This window comes from Rutilus rutilus (assembly GCF_951802725.1).
Source record: "Rutilus rutilus genome assembly, chromosome: 12".
In the NCBI taxonomy this organism is placed as follows: Eukaryota; Metazoa; Chordata; class Actinopteri; order Cypriniformes; family Leuciscidae; genus Rutilus; species Rutilus rutilus.
Window position 1 is genome coordinate 8,405,161 of NC_140217.1, and position 18,882 is coordinate 8,424,042.

Genomic DNA, 18,882 nt, shown 5'->3' on the forward strand with positions numbered 1-18,882 from the left:
ATGGTTAGGCAAAAAAAAAAAAAGACTGTCCAACCCAACATAATAAAACAAGCAGGTATGTTTATGTGGAAATAATATGTTATGAAATCCTTGCAGTAAGATTACACATGAAAAGGGTGTTGTCTGATAGGAAGTTCTGGGAACTGTTAGAGTAAGTTATGATGACATATTGGTAACACTTTACAATAAGATTACATTCATTATTAATATAGGTTTACACTGTAAATATACATTTTTCATTGTTAATTCATACTTGCAAATTTTTACTATATACAGCCTGAAATGTTAAAATGTATATGTAGAAATTCATTTTCAACCAAATTAAATGCTGTAAAAGTATTGCTCAAGTTAGTTCATGATTCCTAATGTACTCACTAATGTTAACAAATTACACCTTATTGTAAACTGTTACCTAAATATTTTAGTGTAACTTTATCCATGACAAATGCTCTATAGACACTTTACCAGCGTGACGAAATAAATAAATGACTGATAAGCCTTAATAGCCTTGATATCATTTAGTACACGTGTGTTCAATAAAATCATTACTTGGAATAGGCTATTGACAAGCTGGTATGATATTCAGTAATGAATTATACATAACAGTCAATCTGGAAGTACAGCATGTCCATCTTACTACTTAAGGTCAGGGCACAAGCTCAAAATGAGCAAGAAAAGGCCTAAGGTGAGTTCAGTTCACCTGGTCCTGAATCAGATAAAGCCAGGGAGTGATCAGATTGATTTCTTAATTACAGAAAATCCCTTTTAACCCTCTCTGAAAGGCTGGAAGTCCTGCTGTCTAAGGTTGGCCAATGGCAAGAACAGCTGCTCTTCTGGCGGAAAATCCTCCCAGCGCCTCCATGTCCAACCTGAAAAACAAATAACTTATGAATCTGACTCTTTTGTGTAATACTGCAGCAATATTCAGATGTGTTTGCTTGACATTTAGGAACTTTAAGATATAGTCTAATAATTAAAAATGACTCACTAATTCTTCGGTATTATCTACAATGATATAACAACACATTAAATGATGTGTAATACTAAATGACCTCATTTCCATTCAAAAGGTCACTACTTACTCATAACATAAAAATTCAAGCATTGTTTTATACAATGTACATGTAAACATTGAGTAAATCTACAGTTAGGTTTGCTGCCAGTTATATAGCTATTCTGGCCAAAAAGCCCCCATTTCGATTTTTTCAGATTTTAGATTTAGATTTAGTAACATTTAGAGCCTATAACCAACATGTAAAGTGACGAATCATTGTTTGTTTTTAAGTGCCCCTATTATGCGATTAAAGGTTCCTAATTTTGTTTCGGAAGTCTCCTACAATAAGTTTACATCAGGTTTACATGCATCATAGCCTACTCTGCTCTGATTGGTTAGATGGCTCAGTCTGTTGTGATTGGTCTACCGCTTTTACAGCATGTGTCGGCAACGAATCGTCCATTACCATATCTGAATTTCAGGTCCGGAGCTTCCACACAGTGATACAAACAGTAACAATGGCGTCGTTTTTACCGTATCGATTTGAGCTTGAGTCCTTATACTTTGGAAGTGCATGCAAAGTGGGTTTACTTTCGCAGCGCAGAAAATAGCATGTTCTCGATATGTCGATATCACTTATCAAACTACAGTGTTTGAGGGCGGGTCAAAGTAGACATTGTTCACGGGCGCCAATAAAGACCATAAGATGGCATTACGCAAATTTGTTATAAACCTACGTAGGTTTGTGCAGGAAGTAAGGCTGGAATTGCTGACGACTCGTTTCAGCAGTTCAGAATCGGTTCTTTCTTTTGCGAGACAATGGCTGTGTCTGAAATTCGCCCCTATACTCTTAAATAGGGCACTATTTGAGGGGACAGCCATTTGTAGTGGGGTCCGAAACCATAGTGGACGTTATCGAGTGCACTCATTTTATCCCATAATGCACTGCAATAACGAGTGTACAACTGATGTACACTCAACAACTAGAGCAGGGTTTCTCAACTCTGGCCTTCGAGGTCCACTTCCTGCAGAGTTTGGCTTTAACCCTAATCACACACACCTGAACAAGCTAGGTCAAGGTCTTCAGGATTACTAGACAGTTATGGGCAGTTGAGGTTGAGCTAAATTCTCCAAGACAGGGGACCCTGTCCTCGAGGGCCAGAACTGAGAACCCCTGGGCCAGAGAATACCCATAATACACGCCAGAAGGTGGCGCCTGCAATCATCCATCCAACAATTTTCCAAACCGCTGGGTACAGTGTAATATCATTCAAGTATAAATTGATTGAGAAATTGATTTTACTCAACACAGCTAATAACACAGCTAATCGAACTAATTACTCCATTTATCAAGCACTTTGACAAACAGCTATATATTACACACTACATTAAAGGTAATATCAGAAAAAGCATAACAGGGGCACTTTACATAATAGTTTGTCTAACATAATGTTTTTAATAACAAAAACGTGCATTTAAGCCTTTAATTCTTGTAGCTATATTAAAATAAAGTTTTAATACTTGCTCAAAACTACTAAAACATGTTGTAATGGTGACTGCCAAGCTGGCGTGAGACAGACAATAGTCTCTCACATGACAGATTTTCATCACGATCATAATAAATGATCTGTGGGTGGGCCATCTGGGGCTGAGGCTACACAGGCTATAACACATTCAAAGAAACAATTTACCTTCATTTTTCTCTGGCTCCAAATTAACTGGTTCGGCTGAGAAAGACCTGTCCAGTTCTCCCTGCATGACGATTGTGATATAATGGTAGTTTTCTTCCAGTCTGATGGAGTTGACGACGGATGCAAAGCGAATGTTCTTCAGATGGACACCAGCTTCCTCCATCACCTCTCTCTGGGCACACTGCTCCCACGTTTCTCTGATAAGTGAAATTAATTTGCAAGCAACCCATTTGGATAAATGCATTAGCACACAAGAAAACATAAAGTTAACATGAATAAGCAGGAATTATAAAGGAACATAAATGTCTTTCTAATTTGATACTGTGATGTGTTCGCTTAACATTAGTCCAGTCCAGTAAACTCACCCGAATTCAATGTGACCTCCTGGTAATTGGTAGGTGCCTTTCCCAACTATAGTTTTTCTTTTTCCTAACAGGACACATCCTGGTTTGGAGGAGTCTGTCACAAGAACCCCAAGTCCCACTCCAGGACGTTTGAGGAGGGGTTTTTCATTTTGAACAGCCTCAGACATTGAATTTAAACTGTAATGAAACACACTAACTGTTATATAGCTGTAGTGCAAACATTTTGTCAGTTGAATCTCTACAATATATTCTGATTTCTGAAGGATCATGTGACCATGAAGACTGCAGTATTGGCTGCTAAAAATGCAGCTTTGCTGTCACAGGGATATCATTAAAAACATTTAAAAATAGGAATTATTCCACACATTTGAACTTATTAGTGTAAACAATCACTATTTTTTTTTGTATTTTACAGAGTAAAATTGTCTGTAAGACAATATATCTTGAGAAAAGGATGGAAGATCCATGAATGTGTACAAATAACTGATAATCATGCACAATTAAAATGATGGATATTATAGAAAGTCATATTTAGGCAATTATTGTTGTCTTTATGTTATAGTTTGATAAAAGCCATACCTAGAACTTAAGTAGATGAAGGTGGATGAAAAATGAATAGATCTGCTTAATTGTCACATGTAATCTTTGAATGAATCAGGTCAATAATTCAATAACTTGTCACAACACACAAAAAGACACTCACGTGCTGCCATCTACTGGCGTAAGAATGTAAACGGCAGAAAGGATTGAAAAGATTCGAGTCACTGAAATTACTCAAAACTAGTGAGAGAATGAAGAACACGTGCAATGCTGGGTATCGGCATGAGCATAAAGCAACACTGCTTTAGTGCAAACCACATCATAGTCTAAACTTACCTATCTTACTTAGTAGATAAATCTCGTAATAGATAGCATATGTTTTACGACCTGGCTCGTGACGTTCGTGGTCTGTGAGATGTACAAATGGTATCAAATCATCTTTATTCCCAAAAGAAATCAGATCTTTGTCACAATCAATCAACACACACCATAAACTGATTTGAAAAGCTTTGGCTCATGTCATGAGGAAGGAAATAACCAGGCGCGATTCTCGAAGCGCACTTGCGCAGTTGACGTACGTTCTAACGCAGGCGCGTCCAGTCATTTGTTTTCTGCTGCGCTGCTTGTACACAGAGCAACATGGCGACGTCCCTGATCTGTGGCCGGTTGTCCGCTGGACTGAGGAATTCCGGCTCCAGGACGACTTTAAGCTCGGCAGCTAAGGTCAGTTTTACGTACACACGTCAGATAACTATGTCCGATTGTCGTTTGTGTAGTGGCTTGCTGTTTTGGTCACTTTCATTGACACCAAATGGGCGATTCTCATTTGACATTAGCCTTCAGGCTAGCTGTCTGTCATTATTAGGAATGCTTAGGTTAGCAAGTCTATTCATTCTCCTTTGAGTGGATGTTCTTTTGTAGTCTGACCAGATTCACGTTAAAATATCTGGGATTTTAGTGTGTATACACACTGTAACGTTACATGTCATTGGGTTTACTAGTTAACTTTGACCTAGCTGCTACATGGACAGAGGGACAGAGGGACAGCCTGTTTTGTTTCACTTCAGTGTATCTATCTGTTCAACTGTAGTGCCGTCGGTTAATAAAGTTAACTCCTGAACAACTGAGAACTGCAATTGTGCCTGTTATATTGAACAAAATTCTAAATGTAAACCTTGCTGAATCATAAATTTGTTGAGATTAAGAATCGTATGTCTTCTGTTTGGTCAATGGAAGGTTGTACCCTTGACCCTTAAGTCTGAGATCTGGATCACTCCTCCATAGGCTTCTATGTTATTGAAACTTGCCGACCCAGAAAGTTAGTAAAGACAATGTTTAAAATAGTCCAAGTGACTCCAGTGGCTCAACCATAAGTTTATCAAGCGACGAGAATACTTTTTGTGCTCAAAAACAAACAAAAATAATGACTTTATTCAACAATTCATTTTCTTCTGTGTGGGCCTCGGAGTGAGTTCACGTAGTGTAACAGCACTTCTGGGTTGTACGTCAGAACGTAGGCTCACTATTGGCCGACGCTGGTCATGTGTGTGATGCTGGCCAATAGTGAGCCTACGTTCTGACGTACGACCCAGAAGCGGTGCGCTGTTACACTACACACACAGAAATGAAAATGAAAATGAATAGTTGAATAAAGTCGTTATTTTTGTTTGTTTGCGCACAAAAAGTATTCTCGTCGCTTGATAAACTTATGGTTGAGTCACTTGGACTATTTTAAACATTGTCTTTACTAACTTTCTGGGCCGGCAAGTTTCAATAACATAGACGGCCTATGGAGCAGTGAGACAGCTCTCAGATTTAATCAAAAATATCTTAATTTGTGTTCCGAAGATGAACGAAAGTCTTACGGGGTTGGAACAACATGAGGGTGAGTAATTACTGACAGCATTTTCATTTTTGGGTGAACTAACCCTTTAATGTGTAAAAATTCAAATGATGGATTGGCAAAGTTGAGGAAAATTAATAGATCTACTTATTTGTCAGTAATAATTCGTTTTATTTTTACTGCGCCTTTCCAAAAATAAATCAGTTAGGTAAATTATTCAATAATGATTCAATTGAATAAAAGCAACTCACTTGCTGCCGTCTTCTGCCTTATGGATGTAAACTGTAACGAGTCACTGTAAGTCTTGTAAATCAGAGGTTTTCCCTAGTCTTGCTTCTGGTTGTGTAATATCGTTTCAGCAATACACAAAAGTATGTGTTTGCAGGGTAAATACGACCATGGCTTTTTTAGCAACAATATCCCTTGCAGTGTAACCAGGATTTCTATGTGGAGTTGGCATTAATTTGTATCTTAACATTCAATTACCAGGTGCTTGGTGGGACATCAGGTTTATTTGGTAACCATGGGAACCAGCCGTCCCCAATGCTGTCTTTGCAGCAGCAGAGAAACCTCTCCCTGCATGAGTACATGAGCATCGGGCTGCTGAAGGAGGCGGGCATCTCTGTGCCCGCGGGAATGGTTGCCAACACACCTGACGAGGCTTATACTGCTGCCAAGCAGATCGGTAAGAACATATGAACATATGCTGCTGGGCACTAATAATAAAAAATAAAAAAATCTTCTTAAAGGGACTGCATAACTGTAGTTATGGAATATGCAGATTTGTTTAATGTATTTTTCACATCGGAATGGACTATTTTAGCCCAGCATACTTAAATGCCGATGACGTGCACAGCTTACTTTTCAATCCACTGTGCTTTTGCGCAGGCCAGATTATGGTGTTTTGAACAGGACAGCCAGATTACCCTATTTTAAGGTCTTGAATGTGCTGTGTGTTTGTGTTTCAGCTGTTGTGCTGTTCTCAATCATTCTGCAGTCTAAACATAGATTTGTGCCACTTCTGGAGAATGTGGCTGCCCTAACCTTTAATCTGACTGTCAGCATATAGGCAGCGCCGACACAGACCCGTGATGGACAAGCAGTGCTGTTCGCTTGAATAAAGCAGGGTAGTGTGTCACAAGCATGGAGGAACTAGCTTTGGACTGAGAGACGTGCACAATAGAGAGCAGGTTTATATGACCTAACAGTCCAGATCTTGGTGTAATCTGGGTCTCAGAGCAGCGTAAGCCTGGTTTTCTGGTACCAAATCAATATATTTCTGCTAAACGCAACAAACTGAGCATTCAGGGTTACAGAAAGTGGGAGTTTTTTATTTGCAAAATTGCAGCATTGACAAAGTTGGAAATACCAAAATTTCACAATGTCCAATCAGTGGTAAAATGGTGTTTCGTGGGGCACTTCCTTTTTTCAGAGCTCCAACATGGTACAACTTTTAAAGTGTTAATTCACCCAGAGCTGACATTTTTTTTCTGTCATTATTTACTTTCCCTGATGTTTTCTGAAACCCCTATTACAGATGTTCTTCTGTGGAACTCAAAAGACGTTCAACAGAATCTTCATGCCACTATTTTCCATACGTTGAAAGCAAGCGCCAAAAAGAACTAAACTGCTCAAGGAAAACAAAATGTGATGATAAATATAATAAAAACAGTAATATTGTGAAAAAATATTACAATAAAAAATAACTGTTTTCTATTTAAATGTATTTTAAAATGTAATTTATCCCATGACAAAACAGAATTTTTTCTGCATCATTACTGCAGTCTTCAGTGTCACATGATTCTTCAGAAATCATTCTAATATGCTGATTTGCTGCTCAAGAAAAATTTCTTATTATTGTTTTAAAATAAAATTGTGGACACTTTTTTTTTTTTTTTGGTTAGAATTCTTTGCTTCGAAAGGTCAAAATAACAGCATTTATTTGAAATCTAAAATTTTGCAACATTATAGGTGTCCTTGCTGTCACTTTTATTAATTTAATTCATCCTTCCTGAATAAAAGTATTAATTTCTTTAAAGAAATCTTACTGAAACCAAACTTTTGAACGGTGGTTAGTATATGATAGCATGTAAAAAAAAAAAACAGTCCTGAAATTCAAGCCATTGTTCAGGAAAGGAGCATCGTAACATATCTTTGTGTTAATAAAATATAGAATTTATAGTCTGTTTATTGAAAAGAGAGCTTGTAAAGTTACAAATCCCAGTAGATATTGTATAAAACTCCACCTTATTGTTCCAAGCAGGTTAATCATTCTCATTGGCGTCGTAAGTCTGTTGTTTTCACCCTGTTTATGCAGATTAAATCCTTGTAAATCAAAACTATGACTTGCGTCATGTTGTTTTGTGGCGTTACATTGATCAAACAATCAGGTCCAGCAACCTTGCTTAAGCCTGCTCTGTGTGTGTACAGCAGCTCAGTTTTAGAGACTGTAGGTAATTACAGAGTGACTCATTGGTTGAGGATGCAGCAGTTGTGTACTGGATCTTTCATCTGTCAATTTCATTTATCTTTGTTTGTTTGCTAATTTCCTTTGTGCATGGCCATATGTTTTTGTCAAGGTTTTTTTCTTCTCATTATTGTTTACTCTTTCTCTTTTCTCAGGCTCTAAAGACCTGGTGGTAAAAGCCCAAGTGTTGGCGGGTGGTCGAGGCAAAGGCACTTTTGAGGGAGGATTTAAGGGCGGAGTCAGAATAGTTTACTCGTGAGTGTTGGTGCCGATGCAATTGTTCAATGCTTTTGCTTTATTACATTTCCGATCTCATCTCTTTGTCTTCTCACCCTCTATGTGTCTGCAGGCCAGAGGAAGCGAGGGATATCTCCTCTAAGATGATTGGCAAGAAGCTGTTCACTAAGCAGACAGGAGAGGCAGGGCGCATCTGCAACCAAGTGTTTATCTGCGAGCGCAGATACCCACGCAGAGAGTATTATTTTGCCATCACCATGGAGAGGTCTTTCCAGGTGAGAGGTTACACTTTGTCAATAATACTGTGTGGTTTATCTATGAAATTGCTTTTCATATGATAACATTCAAGTACAAAGTATTTTAATAACAAGCATTAAAAAATGACATCACCACTTCACATGCTGCAGGAAGCAGAGTGGCCAGTAGAGGTCAACTTTTACTCATGTCATGACCTGAAATGGCTTAAATGATCACATGGGTTCTACTCAACCTCCTACAGGGCCCTGTGCTGATTGGCAGTTCTCAGGGGGGTGTGAACATTGAGGATGTGGCTGCAGAGAATCCTGATGCTATTGTGAAAGAGCCTATTGATATCGTACAGGGAATAAAGATGGATCAGGCTATTAAGGTGAGATGCAGAGTATGATATAGCTCTGCACTGCAAGACAGTGCTCACACTGGCTGAAAAATGTTTTTGTTCTCTTTTTCTCGCTCTCAGGTGGCAGAGAAGATGGGTTTCCCCGCTGCATTGATCAATGAAGCTGCAGAAAACATGCTGAAACTCTATGATGTGTTCATCAAGTATGATGCATCTATGTTGGAGATCAACCCAATGGTGGAGGATGCATCTGGCATTGGTACCTTAAGACGACCTGCACTTTAGACCATTATGCATACATTAAACAACTCCATCCTAGGGTTGCACAATATATCAGGGGGAGGGAAAAAAAACGATATCTCGTAATAACTTAAAATTAGGTAACACTTTATTTTACAGTGTCCTTGTTACACATAACAATAAATTATGCATAATTACATGCAACTAACCCTAAACCACACTCTAATCCTAACCATAACCCTATAGTAAGTACATCTAGTTAATTAATATTACACAGACCTTAAATGTATAAAACACTAAAACAAGGACACCTTAAAATAAAGTGTATCCTAACATTTTTGGTTACACTATTTTAAGGTGACATAGTTACATTGTAATTACTCAAATAAGTACTAAATAATATTAATTAACTACATGTACTTATAGAGTTAGGGTTTGGTTTAGGGTTAGTTACTTGTAATTATACATAATTTACTGTTACTATAGTAAGTACATGTTAACGTGTAACTACGTCACCTTTAAATAAAGTGTTACCAAATAATTTTTTTATTAAATACTTAATTTTTTTTATTTCACAGTACAGTAGTATTACAATATATTTCTTACTGTTTCATAATTTTATTTAACATAAAATCCATAACCAGGCGCATTCATCGAAATCTTCATCTATGCTTTGCAGTGATGTGTATGGATGCCAAGATCAACTTTGACACGAATGCTGCCTATAGACAGAAGAAAGTGTTCGACATGCGAGACTGGAGCCAGGAGGACATCAGAGACAGACAGGCAGCCAAAGCAGACCTCAACTACATCGGCCTAGATGGCACTATTGGCTGCCTGGGTCAGTACAAAAACCCTCTACCCTCCATTAGCACTGCTACTTGGGCGGAGTGATTAGCGCAACACCTGAAAAGCACCGTTGTTGCTTCCGTCAACAAAACCAACGTGACTCCAACTCTGTGTGAACTCTCTGCTCCTCACCACGGGGCTTCTCAGCTGCTGCGCAAATCACTCCGCAGAAGTAGCAGTGCTTCGCCTTCTGAGAATATAGTTCCCAGTATGTATACGGTTAGAAGATGGTTGTGTCTCATGTGACCTTGTTATTTGTACACGCTGTGACTATACAAATCACAACATGTAAATAGGAAAATGTTGGCGTTATTTTGTCATTTATTGGGAGCAGTAGGCTAGATGGAGCTGTTTACCTCTAGTATTTGTGCTAAGCTAGGCTAGCGGTGGGTGCGTCAGACAGAGTTACGGCAAACACGGAGATGAGAAGGGTATGTATGGACTTATCTAACTCTGGGGGATACGGTGAATAAGCTAAAGTCCCAAAAAGTCGGTGTGTTCCTTTAAAGCAATAATAACTACATAGTAATATCATTATCGTGAAATAAAATGACTGATATCGTGGTATAAGATTGGTCATATCTTCGACCCCTAGGTTTATATTAAATTCTGCACTTTTTGTATTTTACTAGTTTATTAGATTGAATATGTGTATGTATAAATTTATACATGTGATGTCACCTGTGTTTAGTCAATGGGGCTGGACTCGCTATGGCAACCATGGACATTATTAAACTGCATGGTGGAACACCTGCTAACTTCCTGGATGTTGGAGGCGGAGCCACTGCACAGCAGGTGACGGAGGCCTTCAAGCTCATCACTTCTGATAAAAAGGTAATGTCATGGTCAAGGGAGGTAGTGCTGTGTTGCATTAGCTTCTTTTTTTTGCCCACTCTCTTATTAGTGGTGCAAGTCTCACTGTTATTGTCACTGAATGATTTATATATTTTGTGGAGCAAGACACTCGGGCTATAAAACAGAGAAAAAAAATACATATACTTATTAGGGACACAAGCTACAGTTGTGGTCAGAATTAATGGCACCCCTGGTAAATATGATCAAAAATGGCTGTAAAAAATAAATCTGCATTGTTTATCCTTTATCTTTCATTCAAAAATGTGCAAAAATCTAACCTTTCATTGAAGTAAAAGAATTGAAAGTGTGTATGGGGGGGAGGAATCACATTATGAAATGAATGTTTTTCTCCAAAACATGCTGGCCATGATTATTGGCTTTTTATTAAATACTTTTTGCCAAGATAACAGCTCTGAGTTTTCTCCTATAATGCCTGATGAGTTTGGAGAACACCCGACAAGAGATCAGAGACCATTCCTCCATACAGAATCTCTCCAGATCCTTCAGATTCACAGATCCATGTTGGTGCTTCTTCTCTTCAGATCACTCCACTCATCAGGTCAGGGAACTGGGACTGTCATGGCAGAAGCTTCATTTTGTGCTCCGTAACACATTTTTGTGTTGTTTTTGATGTTTGTTTTGGATCGTTGTCCTGATGGAAGATGCAACCACGGCCCATTATAAGATTTCTAGCAGAAGCCGTCAGGTTTTGATTTTGAACACATGGGGTACTTTCTTATCCTTGTGTGCTTCAAACCCATCTAGCGTGTTTAATGAAAAAGCTCTTTTTTTTAGTTTCATCTGTCCACAGAACCCTATGCCGTTTGAAGTTCCAGTCGTGTCTGACAACAGTTTGTTTTTGGATGAGCGAGGAGGATGTGGGGATGTAGGGGTTGTTTGATTATTATTATTTTTTTTCTGGTTGGCTTCTGATCCCAAGACTCAACTAATCTCTGCAATTCTCCATCTGTGATCCTTGAAGAGTCTCTGGCCACTCAAACTCTCCTCCTCACCATGCGTTAAGATAATATAGACACACATCCTCTTCCTGGCAGACTCGTAACATCTTTAGTTGATTGGAACTTCTTAATTATTGCCCTGATGGTCAAAATGGGGATTTTCAATTCTTTAGCTATTTTCTTACAGCCACTGTCTATTTTGTGATGCTCAACAATCTTTTGATGCACATCAGAACTATATTCTTTGGTTTTACTCATTGTGATGGATGATTAAGTGAATTTGGCCTCTCATATTTAAACTCCTGTGAAAGAAGAAATCATAGCTAGACAATTTCATGTTCCTAGTCACCCTGGTGTGCTAAATAAAGGTAGGTATTAATCGATACTTCAGAGATATTTTACTCGTAAAAAATTCTAGGGGTGCCAATAATTGTGGCCAACGTGTTTTGGAGAAAAACATAACATTTTTATAATGTGATTTCTCCACACTTTCAATTCTTTTACTTCAATGAAAGGTTCGATTTTTGCAAAAATTTTTGAATGAAAGATCAGAAGGATAAACAATGCAGATTTATTTTTTACAGCCATTTTTGATCATATTTACCAGGGGTGCCATTAATTCTGACCACAACTGTATATTTAGGGTCAATATTATCATAGATATTTGGGGGGTAACCACCTTGCAACAGTCTATCAACCACATAGGAACGCCCTAAAAATTACTTGCAACCACACCTTAGAAACCACACATCATCAGTTTTTTTCAGGAAAATTCTAAATCGATGTTGTTTTCTTTCTAACAGGTCCAAGCTATTTTGGTGAACATCTTTGGTGGCATCATGCGGTGTGATGTCATCGCACAGGGCATTATCATGGCCGTCACTGACTTAGACCTGAAAATCCCCATCGTAGTGCGGTTACAAGGTGAGAGAGACCGAATTTCACTCTGATTATTATTGATGGTGCGGATGACTTTGATCAATGGAGAAGTGGAGGGAAGGTTTGAAACCCATTAAAAATGTTTTTCAGCACCCATACTTTATTTAAAAGGGTGCTGATCTGAAAAATGTCATCATGTTATAAATTTAACTCATAAGAACAAGCACTTCAAGTAGGTTTGATTCACATGAACATGAAACAAAGGCTTATCAGAGCTGTGGCCAAGCGGTTTGCGTACATACCCTGCAAGAGCAGGATTGGACACCCCTGATCTATATCAATAAAAAGCTGGAAAAAAACCCCGGAACGTCTGAGAGAGGAAACATTGACAGAAGGGTGACAGAAAGAAAAAAGGTGTCTGGAAAGGGATATCTGTGCAGGTGGCTCATGTTTTCATGCCTTTCTTGCCTTCATCTCACTCTCATCACGCTTGTCTGATCTCCAGGAACAAGAGTGGACGATGCCAAGGCTCTGATCGCTGCCAGTCCTCTGAAGATCCTGGCCTGTGACGATCTGGACGAGGCGGCCAAAATGGTTCGTTACTCTTATTTATGCATGTATATGGGCAAGTCGAAACTGACAAGGAATGGAAAATTGAGAAGAATCTGCACATCATGGTTCAGGAATCAAATTGATAGTCTTAAGTCGTTCACCCAAATATTACAAATCTGTCATCATTTAGGCTACGTTCACACTGTGAAAGCCAATATAAAAATGCTAAAAAAGAGAGCAGAGTTTTTAAACATTTATAATACGACCCCTCATGTTTTGCTTGTAGAGCTGTAACTAATACTTATGAGTTCTGACACATCACTGTCCTTCACTGACTACCTTTCACAACTGTCTTGATAACTTCAAGTGTGTAAAATCTGACTCCCAGTAGTCCGGAATTGTAATGGATCTAGAGTGACGTAAAAGTCGCATTAGTTCCAATTTGACTCTTCAGACTGTGGTCGCATTGCAAACCATCTGACCTTTATCGAATTTTCGTCCACATATGGAAGTGGCTCAAATCGGAATTGAAATGATCAGATTCCATGTGGTTTGTGCTGTTCACATTGTCAGGAGAAAAATTCGGATTTGGGCCACATTTGTCTGCAGTTTGAACGTAGCCTTAGTCAACCTTCTTCAGGCATTTCAAAGTCACTTATTCTTGAGTGATGTGACAAACTTCCCATAATTTTACATGCCATTAATGTAAAAATGGCAACACTTTACAATAAGGTTCAATTCGTTGATTGTAGTTAATGCATTAGGTTTCATGAACTAACATTGACTACGTTTACATGTGCACCAATAAGGTCTTAATCGCAGTAAGATGTTTAGGTGGCACAAGCACAACCTTTTCACAGTTTCATTATTATTTCATCATTTCAACTGGTTATTTCTACTGCCATTATTCACACACCCCAATGCACAGCACAAATGATAAACTCACATACAGTAGGTGCGTCACCACAGCCACGCTCTTCCGGCGCACACGGATTTGTTCCATGGTTCTTTGGTATCTGGCTTCAGCCTCATGACGTGTCTAAAAATGTCTCTATTTCAATGTTTTGGACCATCAAAACACCGCATTATATTCATGTCGCACAACATTGTCAACATGATCTCGGTTTCTGCAGCACCCCAAAAATGCACATGCGCACTTTTGGCGCTTTTCCACTGCATGGTACGGTTCGACTCGGCGCGGAACGGAACGGTTGGGCTCGCTTCGCTTTTCCACTGCGTGGTACGACTCGACTCATTTACATTTACATTTACATTTATTCATTTAGCTGACGCTTTTATCCAAAGCGACTTACAATTGCTATATATGTCAGAGGTCGCACGCCTCTGGAGCAACTAGGGGTTAAGTGTCTTGCTCAGGGACACATTGGTGTCTCACAGTGGATTCGAACCCGGGTCTCTCACACCAAAGGCATGTGTCTTATCCATTGCGCCACACCACCCCTATGGTACGGCTCGGCTCGGCTCGTTTGCTTTTCCACTGCAGTTAGTACCGCTTCAAAGTGGGTGGGACTGATCGTTAATAGTTGCCGTCTCTACTGCCATGGCATCATCATATTAAATGCGAATTTTTCATTCCGTGTTTCCCCATCCACTCCTCGGCAACCAAAGAGAGGAACGTCTGCACCTCGTCCACTGACCACGATTCAGCCATTTCTTTTTTTTAAGTTTATACTTTTTTTTTCTTTTTTTTTTTTAACCAAATACTTTTAAAACAGGCGCTACAGTGTTGGCTTTGTTTTGTCTACTGGCTATTTAAATCTAGCGGGTTTAGTGTCTCGTGTTGTAAATACAATGACGCTGGTAGTGATGATTCTGTCTGACCAATCAGTGATCTGCAGTGTTTTCACGTCACATTTTAGTATCGGTACGGTACGCTTGGAACCTCAACAGAGGTGGTACCATTTAAAGCGAGCCGAAGCGAGCCGTACCGTACCGTACCATGCAGTGGAAATGCGCCATAAGTGAGCCGTACCGAACCGAGCCGTACCGTACCATGCAGTGGAAAAGCGCCATTTGACCAGAGTGGAATAGATACGTGGATTAGGCATATGCCACGTTTTACTACAATTACGGTTGCTATGATTATTGGCTTAATCGCATCAATTTGATCAAAGTATTGTGTTTACATGAGGTAGATTTTAATCGCAATATTGCCCAAGTCTCATAATCACATTATGTGGGTGCATGTAAATGTAGCCAATGAAAAATACCTTTTTTTAAATTGGGTAATATTCATTTCTACAAATACATTGAAAGTGTACAAAAAGGAAAATGAAAGCAAATGTTGCAGTCCACACAACTTTGCATCAAGTACATAGGACACACGTCTTTACAAATAATGACAGGTTTCCAGCTACAAGCAATGAATGCGGAACCGCAGCACGACCTGACATTGACAGCCAAGCAGAACATATTTGATATTTTTAACGTACCGTTACATAGAGCTTTTTTTATGCCACAGCAGAATCATCAAAATGAGAAAAAGCCTGAATTGTTTTTTTGCTCTATGGTAGGACACTGTGTTATATTTTAGCTGATCATAATTACCATATCTTTCTCTTTTCCTCTAGGTTGTGAAGCTTTCTGAAATTGTATCATTGGCCAAAGAGGCCCAGGTTGATGTCAAGTTCCAGCTGCCCATCTAACAGAACAGACCCACAAGTCACCTCACTATTCAAACCATCTTATATGAACTGAATCTAAGCCCACCACCTGATCTTGTCTCAGACCTCCAATAGTGTTCTCCACAATCCAGTGTCCTGCTCAAGCTTCTGTCAGCTCTCGTTTCTGTCTCTTGGTGGTTCTCTGTGCATTCTGTTTCATCAGTGCTTTCTGTTTGTAAAAGCACACGTGTTTCTGCATGGCGCCACTTTCATTTCATCCGATCAACCTCATCCAGTGCAGAGCCCATCAAATCAGTCCACTAACATGCTGTTAAGGGTTTTTTGGTTCCATTGGTTTAGATCGGCTCATTGTTACTGCCTACTGCTTTTTGTTTTGTCAATGTTATTGTTTGCTCGATTTCATAAGTGGAGGATGTATTTATACTGTTGAAATGTACATGGAGAGATGATTCTGTTGATATAGAATGTCTCTGACACACTGGTACTATTGCCACATATATATACACACACACACACACACACAAAGTATCATTAAAAGAAAATCCCACCCCCTATTTTTTCCTTCCTCTCTCCCTCGCCTTGTGTTTTCTGGCGGGAGTGTGTGTGTGTGTGTCGATGTAGGATGTCATCTCTGTTCTCCTGAAGAGAAATACACCATTTCCCTTTTTAAGCAAACGCACAAGCACTCACAGGGAATATGTGTTATTGGTGTTCTCTCAGTCTGACACGGAGCCATCGGTGCAGCGGAAGCAGAAAACAATAAAAATACTCAAGCGTCTCTGAGGATTATGTTTACTTCTACTCAAAGGTTCTGTCACTGTCTTGAAATGTAGAACATGTACTTCTTTGGCAAAGTGTGTCCCTTGAATCATCTTTCATGTTAGAGTGGGTCCTGTGGTGAGAATTCAACTTTCTAAGAAGGAAGTGTCTGGATGTGGCAGCTCACAGTTTGAGGTCTGTAATACCTCAACTATCCATTGGCAGTTGCTGAGCTGGTGCAGGACCCCCATGTAAATATGAAACATTGAATATGAAAAATCTGCTTATGGGCAAAATAGTATATATACCATATTTGATTGTTTTTGGTCAGTAACTTTTAGTTTGAACTATTCCTTTAAGAGTCCTAAAAGTAATCATCGCTTGCAAAACATTATACACTCAAATAAATAAATAATTAGGCCTAAATTATGTATTTGAATTGCATATTACATTTCCATCCATTTGGATTACATGTGCACAACAAACCAATAAATGCATATTTGTCAAGTCACCTTTATTTAAATAGCGCTTTACACAGTACAGACTGTTTAAATGCAGCTTTACAGTGATAACAGGAAAATAATGCATTTCGGCTGTTGTTCAGTTGAAGTCAGCTCAGTGTTTATTCAGTTCCATTGTAAAGATCATCAATTATTAAATCAGTTAATTTAATCTATAAAGCCGTTATGCAAAAAATTGTCACTGTTCAGATCTCACACAGTACAGTCAGATCAGTATTATTGTTGAATATTAAGTGTTTTTTTCAGGGTTTTTTTCAGTCATAAATAAATCAAACTGTTAAGAAACAGGTAAGATTTCTGTATTAGTATTATTAAACTAACTGGGTTTTACATACACAATAACCATATATTTATCAATGAATCCAGTTTGTTTTAATATCCTACATTTTAGCTAATTCAATATCGCTTGTTCCACAGCCAGCCATTTTCTAACCATGTTCATACTTTTTAACTAAATTAAATTTTCACAATGAACAGATTTATGCTGAATAAATATGATTATTTAAATAAAATCAAATACAGGTGCTAGTCAAATTAGAATATCATCAAAAAGTTGATTTATTTCAAGAATTCAACTTAACAGGTGAAACTATATTATATAGACTCATTACATGCAAAGTGAGATATTTCAAGCCTTTATGTGTTATAATTTTGATGATTATGGCTTACAGCTTATGAAACCCACAAAATCAAAATCCCAGAAAATTTGAATATTACATGAAATCACACAGTAATTACACAGTGATACCATGGTCATTGAACCAGGTTTTGGTTCTTTTGGCAGTGTGGGCAGGTGCAAATCCTGCTGGAAAATGAAGGAAGCATGAAGTGCTCTGAAAATGTCCTGGTAGACGGCTGCGTTGAGTGGACAGCACAGTGGACCAACACCAGCCGATGACCAACACAGACTGTGGAAACTTCACACTGGACTTCAAGCATCTTGGATTGTGTGCCTCTCCATTCTTCCTCCAGACTCTGGGACCTTGGTTTCCAAATGAGATGCAAAATTTGCTCTCATCAGAAAAGAGGACTTTGGTCCACTGTGCTTTATTAAATCCAGAGTCAACGCAACCGTCTACCAGGACATTTTCAGAGTTGACATTGATTTGAAATGAGTTGAAATGTTTTTGACACACTGTTCAGACAAGTGCTTGTGTGAGGATGAATCTGTCTTTAGGCCTGTTGCAAATGCATCATGCTTTAATTAAATTAAAACAATATATGTCTTTGCCAAGGGTGATTTGATGTACACCAACCTATATATAAAAAAAAAAAAAACAGTTTTAATGCAGTCTCAGAGATGTGTTTTCATAGTCCCTACATGCCCGGATGTGTTTGAATGTTAATAGGAATATGTAAAACATGGGATCAGGCAAACTCATGTTGATATGTTCCCTCCTGTGAATAATCTGCAGCTCTGGATGTGAATCAATGCTGCTCTGCTTCATATTTTTTAATTATGTCACACAGTGTTGGTCTCATATACTGTATCATTTCAGGTTCTCTCCTCCCTGCATGCCTTAGCCTATTGATTCTTCAAAAATAATTCAAAAATAATATATATATTCTTTTTTATTACTAGTTATGAAATGCAGTTAAAAACATGCTTGTTATAAGAAAATACCTTTAAAATAATTTAGAAAATTTTCTCTTTTTTTATTTGTTGGCATAATCCTCACTAAATTGTGTTAAATCTGTACTGGAAACAAGCAAAAAAACATCTCAAATTTATTTTGAATTATGTTTTTAACATATTCAATTTGCAATGTTTAGACCTTTATTCAATACTATTCTTAAAGGTATAGTGGAGGATCTTTCCGAATTTTAGATAAGACCCGCCCTCTCCACTTTTTGAATAAGTTTGATTGATTTACCAGAATGATTGACA

The 18,882-nt window shown here is 38.4% G+C and overlaps 2 protein-coding genes across 4 annotated transcripts; one reads left to right on the forward strand and one right to left on the reverse strand.

Moving 5' to 3' along the window:
• Window positions 1–40: 40 nt before the first annotated feature.
• On the reverse strand, window positions 41–5,795 carry nudt15 (nudix (nucleoside diphosphate linked moiety X)-type motif 15). Of its 2 annotated transcripts, none has more exons than XM_084424824.1 (4): window positions 5,685–5,795; window positions 3,051–3,227; window positions 2,686–2,882; window positions 41–869 (listed from the first exon to the last, which is right to left on the reverse strand). In XM_084424824.1, the coding sequence occupies exons 2-4, from the start codon at window positions 3,215–3,217 to the stop codon at window positions 766–768; spliced, it is 468 nt and encodes a 155-aa protein (XP_084280950.1). In that variant the 5' UTR covers window positions 3,218–3,227; window positions 5,685–5,795; the 3' UTR covers window positions 41–765. The 2 variants fall into 2 exon arrangements, with proteins under 2 accessions (XP_084280950.1, XP_084280949.1); XM_084424823.1 differs by lacking the exon at window positions 5,685–5,795 and adding an exon at window positions 3,927–4,066.
• sucla2 (succinate-CoA ligase ADP-forming subunit beta) lies at window positions 4,122–16,492 on the forward strand. 2 transcript variants are annotated; one of them, XM_084424820.1, is made up of 11 exons: window positions 4,122–4,313; window positions 5,923–6,118; window positions 8,056–8,155; window positions 8,250–8,412; window positions 8,637–8,765; window positions 8,856–8,994; window positions 9,655–9,816; window positions 10,516–10,658; window positions 12,442–12,562; window positions 13,023–13,111; window positions 15,661–16,492. In XM_084424820.1, exons 1-11 carry the CDS (start codon window positions 4,230–4,232, stop codon window positions 15,733–15,735), a joined length of 1,401 nt encoding a protein of 466 aa, XP_084280946.1. In that variant the 5' UTR covers window positions 4,122–4,229; the 3' UTR covers window positions 15,736–16,492. The 2 variants fall into 2 exon arrangements, 1 of the variants encoding a protein (XP_084280946.1); XR_014629340.1 differs by having other exon boundaries at window positions 4,168–4,313; window positions 13,023–14,222; window positions 15,098–16,492.
• Window positions 16,493–18,882: the final 2,390 nt, after the last annotated feature.